This window comes from Mus caroli, chromosome 17 (assembly GCF_900094665.2).
Source record: "Mus caroli chromosome 17, CAROLI_EIJ_v1.1, whole genome shotgun sequence".
Classification (NCBI taxonomy): domain Eukaryota; kingdom Metazoa; phylum Chordata; class Mammalia; order Rodentia; family Muridae; genus Mus; species Mus caroli.
The window spans coordinates 80,133,251-80,153,253 of record NC_034586.1 but is presented as its reverse complement, the minus strand read 5'-3'; the positions used below and the strand labels follow the sequence as shown (position 1 = coordinate 80,153,253).

At 41.6% G+C, this 20,003-nt stretch overlaps 1 protein-coding gene across 6 annotated transcripts in view; it reads right to left on the bottom strand.

The window, feature by feature from the left end:
• The window catches only part of Plekhh2 (pleckstrin homology, MyTH4 and FERM domain containing H2), a 108,544-nt gene that overhangs the window by 61,362 nt on the left and 27,179 nt on the right, over window positions 1-20,003 (bottom strand). For all 6 annotated transcript variants that reach the window (XM_029471537.1, XM_021149120.2, XM_021149116.2 and 3 more), the window contains exons 3-6: window positions 13,306-13,368; window positions 3,432-3,581; window positions 1,420-1,503; window positions 830-911 (exon numbers count right to left, since the gene is read on the bottom strand). In XM_029471537.1, the coding sequence (XP_029327397.1) occupies window positions 830-911; window positions 1,420-1,503; window positions 3,432-3,581; window positions 13,306-13,368 (379 nt within the window). The remainder of the gene's footprint in view (window positions 1-829; window positions 912-1,419; window positions 1,504-3,431; window positions 3,582-13,305; window positions 13,369-20,003) is intronic.

Sequence of the window (20,003 nt, the reverse complement as noted above, 5' to 3'; positions counted from 1 at the left end):
CATCCTGGAGTATCAGACCCACTGCAGACATCCTGGAGTGAGTATCGACTGATACTCCCATTTGGCAAGATTCATCCCCTTTCCAGAAGACTTGATCCTGGAAAGCTTAGAGCACTGACAACGTGTGGGTGAGATGAGTTTTGTGGCATTTGCCACAACCAGAGGAGACATCTGGGAACCCACAGAACCATTCTGCAGCCTTCAAGGAACCCCAGATTCAGGGGTGTGTTCAGAATGCATAAAGTCAAGGAACCTTGAAAGCCCTTGACACAGGGACAACTAAAAGTCTACATTTCTGAGCTGTTAACCCCCAACTAAAGTTCAAGTTCAGGTCTCAGAATGCTGAAGAACAAACCTCCAGCACAAATCCTTCTACCATTTGGCTTCATTGTTACCCTCTCTGTTCCGTCAAGATAACAGAGATGTAGCAGTACATTGATTGGAAAAACCAACAAGCTGTTACCATCGGAGACAGGGCCGGCTGCCTATGATCCCTGAACTCCAAGGCTGACATTAACAAGTAGTAATACTAGCAGATTGGATTCTTTGGTCTTTAAATGGATTTCCTTTTAACAGAGAGAGGCAAAATTACCATGCAGTCATCTTTCTCTGACCTACATAATGCCACTTTGATAAATTAATATATCATCACTTGTCACTTTTTGCTGTGGCTTCTCAGTCCAACTTCTCTTTGGAAGGAGAAATTCTTTTTCATTTACTGACAACAGCATCTTATATGATAGTCATAATCATATCCTTAAAACACTAATAGTAAACTCCTATACAGCCAAACACATCCATGGTCCTATCTTAGTGAAAATAGTCATACCTTGCAACTTTGACTGTATTGCTCTTATCTCTTCAGTCTGGGTTTGGTTGATGAAACGAAGATTCTGATTCTCTACTTCTAGCTGAATAAAAGAGCAGAATGATATTCTTTAATACAAAATAATAATTTTTAAATTCATTAATAACTTGTATAATTTAGAAAATAGCAATATATAATTACTCTATGTGCAAGCTGGTAAGCTTATTAGTATAGGCTGTCAACCTTAACAATAAAAGTTTTCGTCACTACGCATTTCCCACTGTAAAGTAATTTAAAACTATTTCAGCATTTAGTCTGTGCTCCTTTGATACCAAACTTATTAACTTTATGACATATACATGTAATATTCATAATTATTTAAAATCAACTCATTAAAATATGCCTGTTTACAGTCACCATCATGAGTATATCAGTGTTTTTAAATTTAAAAAATATAATGGATATTAAAATGAAAGCAGTCTATCACAAATTTATCAAAACACAGAACAATTACCAACTGGTCAGGACTTATTGTCTCACTCAGGGCTGTCTATTCTAAAGACTTTAATTAAAAGAAATAAATAATAAAGGAAAAATGTAGCCATAAATACCTCGTTTAACTTAACTGTTACCCATTCTTTGATCTTAGCTGCTTTTTCTTCTATTATTTTAGCTTCTTGTATCCTCACTTGTTTCTGAAATAACATAACAACTGGTTTAGTTTAAACATAAGCTTGATATGACATTATATCATAAAATATGGAGGTCAAAACCACTTTAAACCAGTTTCCAGGTCAATACATTTACCTCCAGGTAACCCAACAGATTTTTAAAAGCCCGAATTGCTTGGCATAGTGGTACATACTTGTAATCCTAGCTATTGGAGGCTGAGGCAGGAGGATCATGGGGTGTGGGCCAGCCTGAACAGTAGATCTTGTTAAAACAAAAAGATGGAAAAGGGAAGCAAAGTAAAGAAAAAGTGTTCAGCAGAGTAAGAAACGAAAAGGCACATGCAGATGTGACGATGACCTGGCGGACCACTTCACGGGACGTAAGAGCTCCAGGAAAGCAACACTCTGGCGTGTCGGAGGGATTTTTCTAGACTGGGTTGATTGATATGGGCAGACCTGCCTTGGTCTTGGACCACCATTCATCTCTCTCTGCTTCCTGACTGTGGATACAAGGTACAGCTTGCTTGCTCCTGCCGCATGTCTTCCCTGTGGTGATGGATTATAAACTCAAACTGTGAGTAAAGCAAACCCTTCCTTCCTCAAGTTGCTTCTGTCAGGTATCTTGTTGAAGCAACACAAAGTATCCATCTAGTACCACAAGCATTGATCATAGGAGCAACAGGGTTCCCCACCCCCCAGAGACTCATAAAATGCAGTGAGTCCCTTGAATATATCAACAAAAGGAACTATTTCTGGACCAGTAGAAATTGGACCTACTAATTCAGGCGGAGAACACGAATCTGCTTAGGAGCAGGGTTCTTTTCTCCTTCAAACAGTAGAAAAAACAACAACAAAACAAAACAGAAAAACAAACACAGAGAAACTCTATTTTGTCACATTTAACAACCTTAAAACCTGGCTCTGGTCACAAAACTCCAGAGAATGTGAATAACACATAAGTCACATGGGGTGGGGATCAGGCTGCTAGGATGCTGAGAACTCACTGCACTAAAGCACTGAGCCCACCGAGAAGGGAAAAACAAATGAAAATGTTAATGCACTTAACAAACACAGCAGTCACATTTTTGGCTACCTGAGTGTCATTTAATCCTAATGAGACAAGGTCTCGCTCTGTAACCCAGGCTGGCTTTAATTCAGTAGTAGCAATCCTCCTGCATTAGCCTCTCAAGAGCTGAGATGACTGGGTTGATTGATTATACCCAACTCCTGGTGAATTTTCGTCATAAAAATGACAGAAGTCTACTTGTTCAGAGGGAGCAGCTGGAAACGGAAGACTTCTGAGCAGGATTAGTTCGAACATAATATGTACCAGGCGAATGACTTGTCTTTAGATAGTCTCATTAGACTGGCCTCACACTAATGATTCTCCAGGATTCGGGCGTTTCAGGCATGGACCACCATATCCACTGTGGCTGCAAACATTTTATGCATGCTATAAACTAAGTATGTCCAAATGAAAAACATCACATTTAAACTCTAAAGTCTGAATGTTAAAGAACACTGACATATTGAAAAAACTACTAGATCTGAGGCCAGAGAGAGGGCCCATGGGTAAAGGCATGTGCCACTATGCCTGATGTCGTGGGTTCTGTCACCAGGACCACGTGGTGGAAGAAGAGAACCAACTCCTGTAAGTACCCTCTGACCTCTACATATAGAACACACACACACATGCACACACACATACATGCACACACATGCACATATACATGTGCACGAGCTCACACATAATAAAGAGTGCTAGATCTTTCCTTGAGGCCTTGAGGCACCCAAGACAATAATGGAACGACCTCTTTCTTACCTGCACCTCTTACCAAACCATGTGACATAATCCTATGAGTAAGATTCTCCATAGTGCCATATCTAGGCTTTGTTTTTAACTCTATATCAATGAGCACATATTAATACAACTGACAACTCGGTTTCCTAACCTGCTCTTCAAGCCGCAGAGCCAAGTTCTGAATGATGCCATCCTTCTCCTGCATCGCAGACTCCAGGTCTTGACACTTCTTATAGAGCCGCGTCTCTGACTCACTGGTCTGAATATTAGCTGCTTTTAGTTTCTCTTCCATCACTTGTACCTAAATTCAGGGGGTAAATTATGCCATTGTGCCACACTTAATTTGTCAGAGATTTAAGCTTAGAATTGCACTTTAACATTAGGTTCTTAAAACGTATCACAAACTGAAACCATTAAACAGTAAGGTGTGACGAACTGTAGCGATTACAAAGTCTGAAGACTATTTGACACGTGGTGTTTCCTTCAGGGTAGGCACAAGAGATCATCAGACCGCTGCGGATACACAGGGTAAAGCCCGTGCCGACTAGAGCAAGGACAGTGTGCAAAGTGTCCATATGGAAGCAAACGTTCCCCATATGTAGGCAAGAAAAGAATTCAAAGAAAAATAGTGGTATGTAACTGTAACACGTGTGAGCCAGGTGGGTGAGCAGTGCTTCTTTAATATCTAAAACAGACAGACTTCCTCTTGCATCTTCTGCAAAGAACACTGAGACATAAGGAATCTTTGAAGGATACGTGGGCAGTGTCTGCTCCCCCCACACTGTGAATCTACCCAACTCAGTGAAGTCGACTTACTGTTCTAACCGTCCCTGTCCTCTTTCGGCAGATCACAGACCCAATCCCTGCATGGTAGAGAGCCTAATGGTATTTGAAGCCTCACCTGAGACTTCATGAGAAGGTCTAAATAAGGAAGGAATTTATACAATATTCTATAATATCATAATATTCTAAATAGGTAAGAAAGTATCAGAAGCTCAGCGATTATAGACATGAAGAAAAACACGAATGCATTTGAGGAATTATAGACGATAATTCAAACAAAGCAAATTGTCCATCATTTTAATAACACCAGGGGAAAAATGTAATGAATTCTTAAAGTCAGTTGAAACTTGGACATGTTTGCTATAGGATATTTTTAGGAGAAAGCTGTAAAAGTAAGTTTGGTTTTATTTTTTAAAAACATGAAACCAGGTTTCATCTGTGGGTTCACTGTGTAAATGTAACTGGGAATCAGATGCCAAAGTTTCTCTAACTAAATATAACACATGCACACATGGAGTACACATACACACACAGAGAGAGAGACACGCATATACTCACACAGACAGACACATACACACAAACACACACACATTCACAGAGAAGGAGACATACATTCACACACACATACAGACACATAGACAAAAACACACATACACACACACCACACACACATAACACACACCACACACATATACATACAACACAGAGTACACATACACAAAGAAATACCTATACTCACACATACATACATACCACATGCACACACCACACACATGCAGTACACATACAGAGACACACAATGCATATAAATACAGACACCTACATATACATACACAGAGACACACATATATATTCTCAATACTCATTTACACACACATACACACAGACCACACATACATATATGTACACTCACACAAACACACACACTTATACACACACATGCAGCACATATACACAAAAAGACACATACATACACTCACACACATGTAAGATGCATACACACACTCAAACACATACACACACTCATATACACACACCACATACATATACAACACACACATACACACACACATACACACACACTTATACACATACATACAATCATATACAAATACAGCACATCTGCATACATTCACTTATACACACATATGCACCACATATATACACTCACACACACACACACACTGTCTCATATATATATATATATACTCAATGCACACATACATAGCTGGAAACTTTAAAAACAAAATCAAAGAAGGAAAACCCATTTTGCTTTTTAAATAATTTAAATGGCCTTAGGTTTAGACGCTTTAACATAATTAACATAAAGCAGTGATTTTTTTTTTGGTTTGGTTTTGGATGAGCCATAAAAACTCATAAAGACAAAGGTTTACCTAAGAGATCTGCCATGAAAAATAGCCCAGTGGGAGAAAACTAGACAGCGAATACCCAATCTCCAAGCAGTTTCCCCAGTTATCAATCAGCAGGATATTCTGTAGCGACAGAATTTGAAGAGAGTAGTGTCAAATATGTCAGCCCCTCTCCGAGAATATAGTAATAGAAGGACCTCCTCAAGCTTCAGTCAGCTAAGTGCCTGCTGCCCAAGCACGAAGACTTGAGTTTGCATCCCCAGCACCCACATAAAAGCTGGGCGTGGCAGCTCCCAGTGCTAGGAGGAGGGCTAAGAGATTCCTGGGGCTCACTGCCCACCAGTGTAGCCAAATCCACGAGCTGTGGGCTCAGTGAGACTCTTTCCAAAAACAAGGTCAACCTCATCAAAGAAACGGCTCTATGCAGTGGTCTGAGGTTAAGAAAAACACAGCTATGCAGTGAGTGGATAACTGTAGTGTGCAGCCCTCAGCAGGATAGCCTTCTACAGAGGCTCAGAGGCAGGGCTGGAATGGCAAGAGCCATCCTGGAAGTCCAGAGTCCTGGAAGACTGCTGTGAGGTATGTCCTCCGGGAAGGACAAGATCCTTGAATTCATTAACTCCTTCCAGAGCCACTGTGGCTGCTGCCACAAGATCAAGCCAATCGACCCTGTAACATGGAGAATGAAGAGCAATCGAGGCCCCACCTCTAGTGGAGTGACTACTGACGGTTGATGGTCACTAGGAGATGGAAAGTTTTCTATAGTAATGTGTGGATCCCATGGTGGATGCTCGTGGTCCATGTGCACAGTTGGATTAACTGGACAAAGAGTGGAAGAAGAAAAAGAAGGTGGGGAAGGAAGAAGACATAATAAGAGTTAGGGGAGGTGGGTTGTTGAAGGAGGCCCAGGAGACACTGGAGTTGGGAAGTTGGCATGGGTGGACATGATCTAACTACACGTATTCATCTGTACAGTTACCCAAAAATATTTTTTTTTCGAGACAGGGTTTCTCTGTGTGACCCTGGCTGTCCTGGAACTCACTCTGTAGACCAGGCTGGCCTCAAACTCAGAAATCTGCCTGCCTCTGCCTCCCAAGTGCTGGGATTAAAGGCGTGCGCCACCACCACCCAGCTAAATTTTTAAAGGATTTAAAGGAAGAGAGTAATTGAAGAAGACACCTGACTTTGCTCTGCTCTGTGTGTGTCATGTACATATATACCAGAGAGGAAGGAAATGTGAAGAGAATTCAGAATTCAGTTACAGTTTAGATATAAAGTATTTCCCAAAGTGTTCATCTATAGAAGGCTTGGTTTAACCCTGTAGAGCCAGCCACTGTGACACAGTTGATCCCGAGAGCTCTGACTTCAGTAATGGATTACTTCAGCCACTGGTGGGAGAGGAATCTGATGGCATTGTGGAAAGGTGGGCTGGGGCTGGGGTAAGGATCATCCGAGAGCGAGAGTCTGAAGTTCTTGTTCCCTGGAGGCATTCTTATATATCCCAAGTGTGCCTGTTTCTGTCTCTACCCCACCCTCAGCCCCTTCCTGTTACTGCTCCCCCCAGCCCCTGTTCCCCTTCCTGGCTGTACCATAAGCATCTCTGTTTGTCACCTGCTTTCTCCACCCTGCTGTTTGTCTCATCTCAGGAGCCAACTGACCACAGACTGAAACCATGAGCCAAAAAAGAAATGACCTTTCTCCTGAAGACAGTTGTTCTCGGGGTCTCTGTCACAGCAATGCAAGGTCTGGCTACTCGGAACCATGTGAGAACAGAGCAGCCACACTTAGATGTCACATGAAACTGCCCTTTCATGACTTAGGGAAGGTTAATTACTACATTCCTATAGCTCTGGACAGCTAGGGTCTATAACCAAAGAATGTGTTTTTGTGTTACGCATGAACATGACCAAAAGATCCCTGGATGAACCATTCTCATCTGAAACTCTTTTCAGGTGACTACTACTTTTGGATAAACGACTTTCTGAGGCGAGGAAAATATTGGCAAATGTGTGCAAAGTCTCTTAAAGAATCACAAAATAAATAGTCACCAGCATCCCGCTTGCCAGCTGGCCCTGTATGACCAGGATTCCCAGCCTTCCTTGGTAATCACTATGAATAAGATGTCTACAGGAATGCTAAGTTTACAGAAGAAACAAGCCGTCTTTTAAAATATCCTACCACAAGCACACGGAAAACAGCCCAGTTCTTTTTCCATTCATTTAACCTTAACCATACAGGAATTTTAGCTACTCGGACCAAGCAGTAACAAACACCGAATGAGGAGCTGGAGACACGGCTCAGCAGTTAAGAGCGCTGACTGCTCTTCCAGGGGTCCCAGTTCAACTCCCAGCACCCACATGGTGGCTCACAACTGTGTGTACCTACAGTTCTAAGGGATCCTCGCACAGACATGCCTCACACAGACATGCAAGCAAACACCAATGCGCATAAAATAAAAATAAACAAGTTGTTTAAAAAAAAACCCACCGACAAATCACACTGGTTTAAACAAACTCACAAGCATCTACACATACGCCCTGGCTTTTCTCTTTTCCTCCTGGTAAGTTCTTATTTGCTTCTTCTCCTCATATCCTTCAATCTTCTCCTAAGCCTTAGATCCTGACATCTCTAAGCTATTCTTCATCAAAGAACTAGCTCAAGTAGATTTGAACTGCTCAGATCCCAAAGATAGGACAGGGCTCTGACTGGTCTGGGGCAAAGGGAATCTTTGAGCCCTTGGGACATCCTTATAAATAAAAGCACCTTGGCTTCTGCCATCTTGGGCACAACATGCTAACAACATGCTAACAACACACTTGATGGGTGCTACCAGTTACTTTCCTATCGCCGTCATAAACTCCATATCCATGGCAACTTCTAGAAAGAAGGGTTTATCTGGGCTTGTGGCTCCAAAGGGCATAAGAGGCCATCACCATGACAACAGGGAGGCCTGACAGCAGCCAGGCATGGTGACTGAAGCAGCAAACAGTTCATCTTGAATGGAAAGCACGAAGCAGAGAGAGCAAACTGGGAGGAGGCTGGGATCTTGATGCCCCAATGCCCACTGCCAGTGACACAGCTCCTCCAGGAAGGCCGAACCTCCTAAGCCTCCACTAACTTCATCACCAAATAGGAACCCACTGTTCAAATACACACCTTGTGGGCACATATTCTCACTCAAGTCATTACCATGGTGAATATCTGTTGCTGTTCACGCAGGGTCTCGGCCACGCGGTACCAGTGTGACTCTGGCAGGGGAATAGAGGGATGGGGAAAGCTAGAGTCTTAATAACTAAGGTCCATCACATGAGTACTTCAGGCCGATCCCCTGTACACCAAACTTTGTGGTTTTGGCTTTGGCGCTGGCAATGTTTTGCAAATCTTGCTCATGCAACCTTAATGGGAGGAGCCAGCACATCCCTGCATGATTTCACTGGGATACAGCAACTGGAAACTTGGACCTGGGCGCTCCTGGACACTGCCTATGGTGCCCTTTTCTTTTATGGATTTTAAATGTTTCTTTTCCCTGTATATAACCATAACCATGACTGTAAAGTGGTTGTTGTTGCTGTTGTTTTGTTTTGTTTTGCATCCTGTAAATGCTTCCAGTAATTCGTTGAGCTCAAGGGTAGTTTGGAGAGCTACCCATAACCCCCAGTGCTTATTTTCATTGTCCTACCCGTATGGAAGCCACACAAACCCGTACACTGCTAATACTGCTTCTGCCACCACCATCTACTGCGGGCTGACTGTGTGCCAGGCGCCTCACTTAAATCTGCTTCCATCTTTACAATAGCTAACTCCTACTATGTGCTCGGAAGCGTTCCAAGTACCTAACTTCTAGTAACCTACTTCTACACAAGCCTAGGAGACAGGCACAAGACTGCATCACAGTTTACAGATAGAGAGCTGGAGCGAAGCAGTGGAGAGGAGAGCTGACCGAGCCCAACAGTCTGACTGAAGAGGCTGTGGTCTTTGATCAATCCGCCATAAACCAGAAGCTGTCAGCTGACCCCAAGAGGGACAACCATGAACTCCATCTGAATTTTCTTCTGACTGTGCAGATCCTCCTTGGCCACCTCTGGTCTCCTTGGCAACCTCTGGTCTCCTTAGCAACCTCTGGTCTCCTTGGCAACCTCTGGTCTCATAGGTCCCCACCTCTTTCCCACTGTCTCTGGGAAGAGGGAGGGAGGAGAGGAAAGGGAAACGGCTCACCTCAAACCCTGAGTTCTCATTGTAAATGTTTTCAAGACTGTTGTAGGTAAATTGGGGCAACTCTTCTCCAAGAATCATAAAGAGCCACTGAGTTAGAAGTAGCCTCCAGGGGCTGGTGAGATGGCTCAGTGGGTAAGAGCACCCGACTACTCTTCCGAAGGTCCAGAGTTCAAATCCCAGCAACCACATGGTGGCTCACAACCATCCACAACGAGATCTGGCGCCCTCTTCTGGAGTGTCTGAAGACAGCTACAGTGTACTTATATATAATAAATAAATCTTTAAAAAAAAAAACATCTGTGTTTAAAGAAGTAGCCTCCATATCTACCTGGACCACAGTTGTACAGGAGTGTCTACAGTTGTGCCACGCTGTAGCCTTTCTCATGGGATGGCCCATCAGTGGGCCATTTTCATAAGATAAATTTATTTATGTTATAGGCATTATAAGATAGCAAGAGATTAAGTTTTAAACAGGATGGATTTGACTTATGGCACGGGAGTGTTGTATGTTTACCAAGCCAACGATAAGAATTTAGATTACAGTCCTTCTCAAATGAACAGGGCAGGAGTAGCTAAAGTTAAAATGAATAGCAAAGCCAAATGCTGGCACTGCTGTCATTTACAGTTCTCATACACTGCCAGTGGGCATGCTGTCTGACACGTTCACTTTACAGACCCTTGGAACTAAATGCCACTGCCATTGCTATTGGAAAATACAGAGGAAGAGAGAAAAAGGTGAGACGAAGGTGGAGGGAAATGTTTAGATTTAATTCTAATTAAAATAAAGGACACAGTAAAGGCACGCTTACCAGCACCCTAGGAAGGTATAAGTCAAATTCCAAACTCAGAACGCTTGAGAGGAAAAACTAAACCAACAAAGGAGAGAAAAAGAACCACACAGAATAAAGTCTAAGACTCAAATGAAATGTGTCAATCCAGTCCTGATCTCAACTTTAATAAGCCAGTCATTTAAAATGAGGAAAACAGCATATACACATATTACATTAATGATAAATATTACCTATTATGTATAAATAAATTTATATTTACAAGTAATATAGTAACAAATAAAAACAGATACTCAAATAAATACACGTGCATGCCTGTGATCATACTAACCAAGAGGCAGAGGCAACTGAAATGCCCATCAATAGTTGAATAAACAAAATGTGACATATATATGGAACATGATCAAAATTATCCTACTAGTAAGAGAAGCCAGACACAAAGATCACATATTATAAGAAGAATTCTGTAAGAAATCACCAATCTAGGTGTGGTGGCACATACCTGTAATCCCCACATTGGGGAGACTGAGGCAAGAGAATTCTAAGGCCAGCCTGGACCGCATAGCAAGGCCTCACCGTTCTATGCACGGTGGGTAAATTCACAAAGACAGAGTGCACTCTGTGACTGCCAGGGTGGAGGGCAGAGGGAGTGACAGTGACAGGCTTCATCGTGAAAGGTGGCAATAATTAATGAATGGAGCTAAACAGAGATGCTGATTATATGATAATTGTAGTTATCTGTTCTAAATAATCTTATATTATACGAACTTCACCCAATTAATAAACAAAAACACGGGGCTAGAGAGATGGTAGCTTTGATTTCACTCAGCTCTCGGGTGCAATTGTATGACATCTGGTATTGGCTTCCTCAAAATAATCCAGGGTATGGAGGGAGCAATAGACTACTGATAAGACAAACCGCAAGTTAACTAACTCCCAAGAGATTCCTTCTCTCTGTTTTCTCTACTCTTATATGTGGTTGAGGTTTCATGTAATTAAAACTTTAAGGTTTCTTTTCAAATATGAATAAGAAAGCAAGAGTTAGGTTGGGTTGGCATTGCTCAGATATCTCTTAAGCCACTCTTAACAATTTGCTATGTTAAATGTAATCTCAATTGCTGAAAGGACCCTGATATAGCTGTCTCTTGTGAGGCTATGTCGGTGGCTGGCAGACACAGAAGTGGATGTTCACAGTCAGCTATTGGATGGAACACAGGGCCCCCAATGTAGGAGCTAGAGAAAGTACCCAAGGAGCTGAAGGGGTCTGCAACCCTATAGGTGGAACAACAATATGAACAAACCAGTACCCCGGAGCTCTTGTCTCTAGCTGCATATGTATCAAAAGATACATCAGTGGAAAGAGAGGCCCATGGGTCTTGCAAACTTTATATGCCTCAGTACGGGGGAATGCCAGGGCCAAGAAGTGGGAGTGGGTGGGTAGGGGAGTGGGGGGGGAGGGTATGGGGGACTTTGGGATAGCATTTGAAATGTAAATGAAGAAAATACCAAATAACCAAAAAAAATTTTTTTAATGTAATCTCAAATTTAAAGGAGAAATGTGCTTGGTACCACCAAAGCCTACTAACAAAAGACACCAAAGACTGACTGCAGCACTATGCATCTCCCTCCCTGCCTGCCTCCCTCTCTCTCCCTCCCTTCCTTCCCCCTCTCTCCCTCTCCTCTCCTCTCTTTTCCTCTTCCTCTCCACTCTCTCTCCCCTCCCTTCCTCCTTCCCTCTCCAAACCTCTCCCCTCCCCCTCCCCCTCTCTCTCTTTCTGTGTGATTTATTTATTTATTTATTTATTTATTTATTTATTTATTTATTTATTTATTTATTTTCATATGTATTGGTGTTTTGTCTGCATGTTTGTCTGTGTGAGGGTATAGGATCCTGTTAAACTGGAGTTCCAGACAGTTGTGAGCTGCCATGTGAGTGCTGGGAATTGAACCTGAGTCCTCTGGAAGAGCAGCCAGTACTCTTAGCTATACTATGCATTTCTGAGAAAGAATTTTGTATTGCTGATTTTTTGTTTGTTTGGTTGGTATTTTTTGCTTTTGGAAACTGTGGCTTTGAGCAACTGTGGTAAGGATCTTCTCATTAATTGAGAAGCTGTGGGTTGAATATCACTGAAGAACGTCCAGGCTGGGTGTGCATATCCAAGCCATCCACTTCATTGCTCTCAAGGCCCAGAAAGGGTCACATGACTCACCAAATCTTCCAAAGACTCAAAGTAAAATTTAAAAAAATGAAAATACAAAAAAAGAAAAAAAGATCATCTTAATGCCACAATTCAAGCAGATTTCTAACTTCCTCTCAGACTAATTTTTAACTTATGGATTTGACTTTCCTGACCCATAAGCATTAGTATACAAAATATGAATTTTGTACATATTTTATTAATGGTAAGCAAGTTTCTCTATTAGTTCTCAGTAAAATGATTTGAAATAGTTGTGTTTTTTTTTTGAGCAGCAGCTGTTCATGGCCTTACGTTTACCCATTAATTTTTCTACAATCTGTGATTCACATAATTTCCAACTCTTTATCACTGTACATAAAGTGGATGTGGGCATGGGTACATAGAAAACCTAATTGCTGTGAGGATTCCCATCCAAAGTTACCTTTGACTTTCTAAAAAAGATAAAATATCCTACCAAAATCTTTTTTCTTCTTGGAAAATCTGTACAGGAACAAAATAGAGTACATTTTCCCACTCTATGAATTGAGCTCTTGAGCAAAATTATAAAATATCCAGTAAGGTTGACAGCCATCCTGTTTTGAGCTAAACAATGTTTGTACGCATAGAGTCAGGGAAAGACTGGCATATACTCTTTGTACATAGAGGCAGGGAAAGACTGGCGTATACTCTACCTCTTGAAAAGCCTTTTCTGCTTGCCGTTCTGCATCGATAACTTGTCTCTCCAACTGTTGCATCTGTAGGTGAGGGAGGGTATAAAATACACAAATATTTATTTATATTTACCTGTTGGGAAAAGACTTTAAATCCCATAATGTCATCAATTCTCAAAAATAAATGAAGTAGTCCATTGTATATGAATTACGATGAACAACATTCAAAAGCACTCGATATTACAGGCTGATGAAAGCCTTGATGCTTTGAACACTGCAGCCCATTAACTGGTGACTTTTTAAGTGTTGTCTGTTAGTTCGCAGAATTGGTATCAATCGCATTTTCCTTCTTCAATATGGTATCTCATACACTACAAGAATGTCCATTGATAGATTATAAGTTACTGGTCAATACATATTAAGAACAATAAAAAGACAGAATGCCTTATTAGCCAGGATTTTTTGTTTGTTTGTTTGTTTGTTTGTTTGTTTAAAAAAAGCCACAATTAAACCAGGGAAGCATGTATTCTCACAAACTTACTGGATGGTATATTTAAGTCAAGGCTGTGGCATCCTGAATGTAGTCTTATAGATGGATGGAAAGAATATGAAACACAAATACCTAAATAAATACAGAAAGTACAATATAAACGTCTTTCAGAAACCCAATAGTGATTAAGGAATGTATGCCAGATGAAATTCAAGTCTTTTTCTCTTGAGGCTGTAGTTTGACCAAGTTTAGAGCAGTCTGTTGTTAGATCTGGGCTCACTTTCACTCTTTTCCAGGACTGTTGGTTCAGATGTCCAGAACTCATGGTTAACTTCCAACTCTTCGACCCCAGGGCAGCCCCCGCCCCCCTGCCCCCGAGGACCAGCTGGCCGGTCGCGCCCTCTCCTGGCACCACCGAGAAGCGGAGCGCCTGGCTGGCTAGAGGGGCCAGCCAGCCCCAACCAGCTGACATCCCAGCCGACATCCCATGCTTCCTATCCGACATTCCATGCTTCCTATCTGCCCTGCTACAGGGTCTCAACCTCAGGAGCATGGCTTGAGCCAATGACGCTTCGTTCTTAAAGGGTTCGTTGACTGGGACCATTTCCTGGGCTTTGTTCGTCCAGATTCACATTTAACACGGGGTCTCACAGAAGATCTTCACCCATTTCCCAGCCAAGGCCTCAACATTTCAAAAGGGATCCTGATACCCCTGTAAAGCTGGGCACAGTGCTCCTATGGGGAGACGGGAGACAGACATACGCTTTTGAACAGGCTAATCTGGTATACCCTGAAGTAAACAAAAGACCACCTCAAACAAGATGGGAGACAAGGACTGAAACCTCCACGTGGCTAACCACTATAGTACACACATCTGCACTTACACAAACACGCACACATACACCATACAGATACACACCAGGAGCATCACATACATCCATATACCCCCACAAAGATTCACTAAAAGTCTTTTGCATAATCCAGTATCTACTGTTGTGAACCTAGTACAAGTCTTCATGCATAGTAGATACTGAGTGTCATAGATTATTGATAAATGACAAAGATGTAAATATGTGTATTCAAAGAAGAGCTGTGATGGTTAGTTCTGATTGTTAATGAGACTGGATAAAGATACACCTCGGAGACTAGTAAAACTTATTTGTGTCTGAGAGGTTATTTCCAGAGATGGTTAGATCACACTCCCTTGCATACAAACACATAGCCCTTTAGAATACTTTGATCTATAAGTAGGCGAAATTTGTTGCTAGGCATAAAATGATATATGTATGTATCTCTAAGGGAATTAATTTAAACCATAGGTTCAAAGGTCACTTTTGTTATTTTTAATTAAGCAAAAAGAAGTCTATGAAATAATAAGGGAAAAGTAGAGAGGAAAAGAGGGCACTCCATGAATTTGGAGGCAAGATCTAAATTAGAACCCAGAGTCCACTATTTATGAATGGTGTAATGATAGACAATTTCTTTAATATCGCAAGTTTCTATCTATTCTTTGTCAGTAAAAAGGAATAACTTTTCCCCTAGTATATTTATATAAAAATTGAGTAGTAAGACATCTAGCATAACACTGAATGTGTTAATGATCTTCATAGTACACAAAACCTTTTATAACAGTATATTTCTAAGCATACACAAGCATTGCTTTACGGATAGCATAAGTTGGGATGGTTCTGGTTCAAATGAGCTAAGTGCACTCAAGTGGCCTGGGTTTTAGTTCTTACCATACAGTTTTCACTAGGTTCTAGAGCTGCTGTGTATAAAATGTGGATAGTACAACCTTCTCTATTACAAAATGTGAGGCTGAAAATAAGAGAAGAGGTGACCGCAATGTGAAAAGGGTTTAGGTTTTTCAGTAATGAAAATACATGGTCATCAGGCAGTGGGGGTGCACACCTTCAACCTCAGCGCTTGGGAGGCAGAGACGGGCAGATCTCCAAGTTTGGGGCCATCCTAGGCTACAGAGTAAGTTTTAAGATAACCAAAGCTACTGTGTCTCAGAAAACTAACCCTCATTTAAAAAACAAACAAACAAACAAACAAAAAACCCACAACAACCCATGATTATAGCAACTGCAGTGTTATCATTTGAAATACAAAAACGATGGTGTCCTGCTTGAGGATACAGCTCAATGACAGAACATTTATGGGCCTTAGGTTTAATTCTCTCTCTCTCTCTCTCTCTCTCTCTCTCTCTCTCTCTCTCTCTCTCTCNCACACACACACACACACACACACACACACACACACACACACACACTCACACTCACACTCACACTCACCAAGAGAAAGGGAACAGAGAAAAGAGGAAAGATATCTGCCTAAAAACAAGGGATTTTCTCTAAATCTATATAAATAGTAACACGGTTAAATACTATAAAGTCATTATAAATTGGGTAGATGGGTAAAACCTTATAACTCTGGGAAGGACAGATCTGTGTACAGATGGCCTGACTGGTCCTGAGCTGATAAGCATCAAATCTATATGATAAACACATGAGGCACACTTACATGTATTAAAAAAACTTATCTCCAATAGGAACTTTTAAAGATATATGTGAAAAGGTATCAATAACATATTTAAAGACAAAACAGGGGCAGAGTGTGTCTCTCTGGGGTAGAGTACTCAGCTAGCATACTGAAAGGTTTGGGTTTGAGTCCCAACCACAAAAAAAAGAGACAAATATAAATTATATATGGAATGACATGTAAATACCCAGGAAAGTTTGTTTTAAAAAAAGTTAATGAAGATTTTTAATTGTATTTATATAAGAAAGATTGTGTAGTGTCTTTATGGGATGAGCTATACATACATACCAAGGAGCTGTCTGGTTGTCCTATGATTATATAATAGAACTGTGAGTCACGTAGTTTGTATCTTAAATGATGAGTAATAGGAGAGTTAGTTCCATCTCAAAAGAGTAGAAAGCCCTCCATATCCACTCCTCCATCTCTTCAGAAAAGGGCAGGCCTCCCAGGGACATCACCCAAACATGGCAAATCAAGTAAGACTAGGCATCCCCCTCATATTAAGGCTGGAGGAGACAACTCAGTATGGGGACCAGGGTCCCTAAAGCCAACAAAAGAGTGAGAGGCAGCCCCTCCTCCCATGGTTAGGAGTCCCACAAGAAGACCAAACTACACAACAGTAATATATATATGCAGAGGGCCTAGGTTAGTTTCAAGCATGCTCCCTGCTTGGTGGCTCAGTGTCTGTGAGCCCAGGTCAGTTGATTCTGTTTCTTAACTCCTTTGATTCCTCCCCCTATGGGTCTCTGGATCTGTTTCCATCAGTTGCTGGATAAAGCCTCTCTGGTGACAACTTGGCTAACCAGGAGGAGAGGGGGAGGGGAAACAAGAAGCTACTAAAAGCTCCACCACTGCTGATGGATGTGGGGTATTTGGAGGGTGATGTCATGAGCAGGGCGTGTTTTGTTGGGTCGAGTATGCCGTTTATTAGGGAACATGGCAGCACAAACATTGTAATGTAGGATGGACATGATTTTCAGTTATTTTATATAGTAAAGTTCATTACTAAAGATTAACAAAAAGTATAATGGAAGAGAAAAGATGGAAGTATCTTGAATTAGAAACAATGATCACTTGTAATGGTTGCCATAGTCAAAGGCAATTTTGCTGCTTCCGAAAGCAGACAATTGAAAAAGATTCTAAACTACGTTGTGGGATTGACGCGTAAATGGATAATGTGCCCAGAGAAGAGGACTGAGTGACAGAGCATCCCATAACCATTACTGAAGATTATGAGGTCATAGTGATCTCTATGAGGTCACACAGAGAGAGAACTATTTACAGCCAAGAGTCTGCGCAAACTAAACTAACCAGGAAGAAGGGCAAAGTCAACTCCGAGGCAAAGGCGAACAAAAGAGGGAAATCTGATAAAAGATTACAGTGCGGAGAGAAAAGGTAAAAACAATACAGTCAAGAACTGTTTGTAAAGGAACAATACCACTGATAAAGCCACAAATGATCAACGCCAGGAATGTCAAGGAGCGCCCAAGTGGAAGTGTCTGGCTGTGTCACGGGATACAGACTCACGTGGTGTTTTGCTGAAGCAGACCCGTGCGAGGACACGCAATGTTGGAGAGATAAATAGAACTCAATGGACAGTGGTGGGGTGCTTGCATAACTAGCCTTGCAACACTTCATTGGTCTGGAATCTTCACTGATCTTCACCTCATTGAGAGAGGCACGGCAGAGAACTTCTCCTGGTGTCCTGGTTGGTTCTGGCCACTCCCCTGCTGACTTCTGCTGATTTGGCAGAGGCCTGGCTGTTTCTGCTGGATTGGGCCACTGCTGCTGATTCATGTTTGGTAACCTGGCACTACTGAACTGGGCTGCTGGTATCCTGACAAATGGAAATCGGAATCACACCAAAGAACTTCTTCTAAACACATCCCCTTGTCCTACTTACCACCTTTTCTGCCCCACCATTGGATGGTGGGCTAGAAGTGTGTGTGTTGGGGGCGGGGGGGTCAAAATGCTTGAAAACCCTTATTAAAAGTAAGTTTTAAAAAATCTAAGCCTACAGAAGACCAAAATGTAGAATCACAGAACTTGGGGGGAAAATAACAGAATATTATGGGCAAAAAAATAATTGGACAACTTGAATGAAACACGCAATCTCTTTTAAAGACATAAAATAGCAAAGATTAGCCAAGGAGAAATGTTAGCTTAAGGGCCTTGTAACTAAGAAATGCATCATACTATTTAAAAACCTTACAAAAGGAAAACTCCAAAAGTACATAACTCTGCTAGTGAAGTCAACTAAAGATGTGTAAGAATGAAAACAAATTCAAAAGGTAAACAACCTTCTTCAAGCTGGCAATGCTTCCCAGCGCACTTTCCAAGGCCAGCCATTGGAGTGCTGTTTCCTCCTAACTCCCAGTCCATATGTGTTCTGTACAGAAGCTAGTGGCTCAGCTTCAACTATAATCATGAAAAATCACAGAGCTTTCACAACTCTCCATTCCACAAAGTATATACACACGCATAGGCCCTCAGAGCAATGTATTAAAGAGTTGCAGGTGATGTTTTTCTCCTCCCTCTTGAGTGTTTTTATTTAAAAATTATCTCATACAATTCATTCTCATCGTGATCTTTCCCTTCTTCCAATCCCTCCCAACCCCTCCCAACTCCTCTCAACTCCTCTCCACCTCCCTACCCACCCAACTCCCTGTTCCCTCTCAGAAAACCAAAAGCAAACCTAACCAAACAGCCACAATCAAAGTCAAAGCTCAGACTAATATCCTCATGAGTGCAATGTCAGAAATCCCTAATAAAATAGTGACAGATCAAATCCAGATATGTTCCGTGGAGGTAGCCTTCTTGACAGAAAGCATACAAGGGGCTGCTAGGGCTTAGAACGCGGGAAGGAGACTGAAATCATTTACAGGAAACAAACGTCTCCTTATTGAGATTGCTTGTGTATTTTTACAGTAAGTATCAATCTGACACCCCCAACTTAAATATAAAATAGGCTCAAATTATAAAACATGAAGCCAGCTAACAAAAATCAATGTTTTTAATCGATTTAGACAATTCAATGTTACCATTGTAACAATGTTACAATGTAGCAAGGTTATAGCAATGCAACAACATCAATCTTAGACAAAGATAAACATGGAAATAATGTGTGAGAAATCTCAGACTATGTTTAGGGTAGTGGAGATTAAGTGGGACTAGAATCCATTATTAGAAAGACACTAACTTTTAAAAGATGCAGGGACAATAAGTGGGAGTGGGTAGGGAGGGGAGCAGGGTTGGGGGAGGGTATAGAGAACTTTCAGGATAGCATTTGAAATGTAAATAAAGAAAATATCTAATAAAATAAAATAAAAAAGACGTAAGGAGGGATTAAAGACTAAATGGGTAGGAAAATAATTCAAAACGCAGTAGATAACCGGCAGCCAGCCTCCATATAGCTCCCAAAGGTCCTCCTCACCTTGTGGTCTTCAGCCTTCTTTCCTTCACTACATGGAGCTAACCCTTATGATGATAGGTTACTCTGAAAGGATGGAGACTCACTTCTGAGCCTGTCATAAAAGACACCGTGTCTTTCACCTTGATCTCCTCTGGACTCCATTCACTGCTCTCAGGTAGCCTTGCTGAGATGTCTCCATGCTTAGCTGAGGCTTCCTACCAACAGCCAATTTTCCAACAACAATCGAGGGAACTCTTTTGGCAGCAGAGCTTG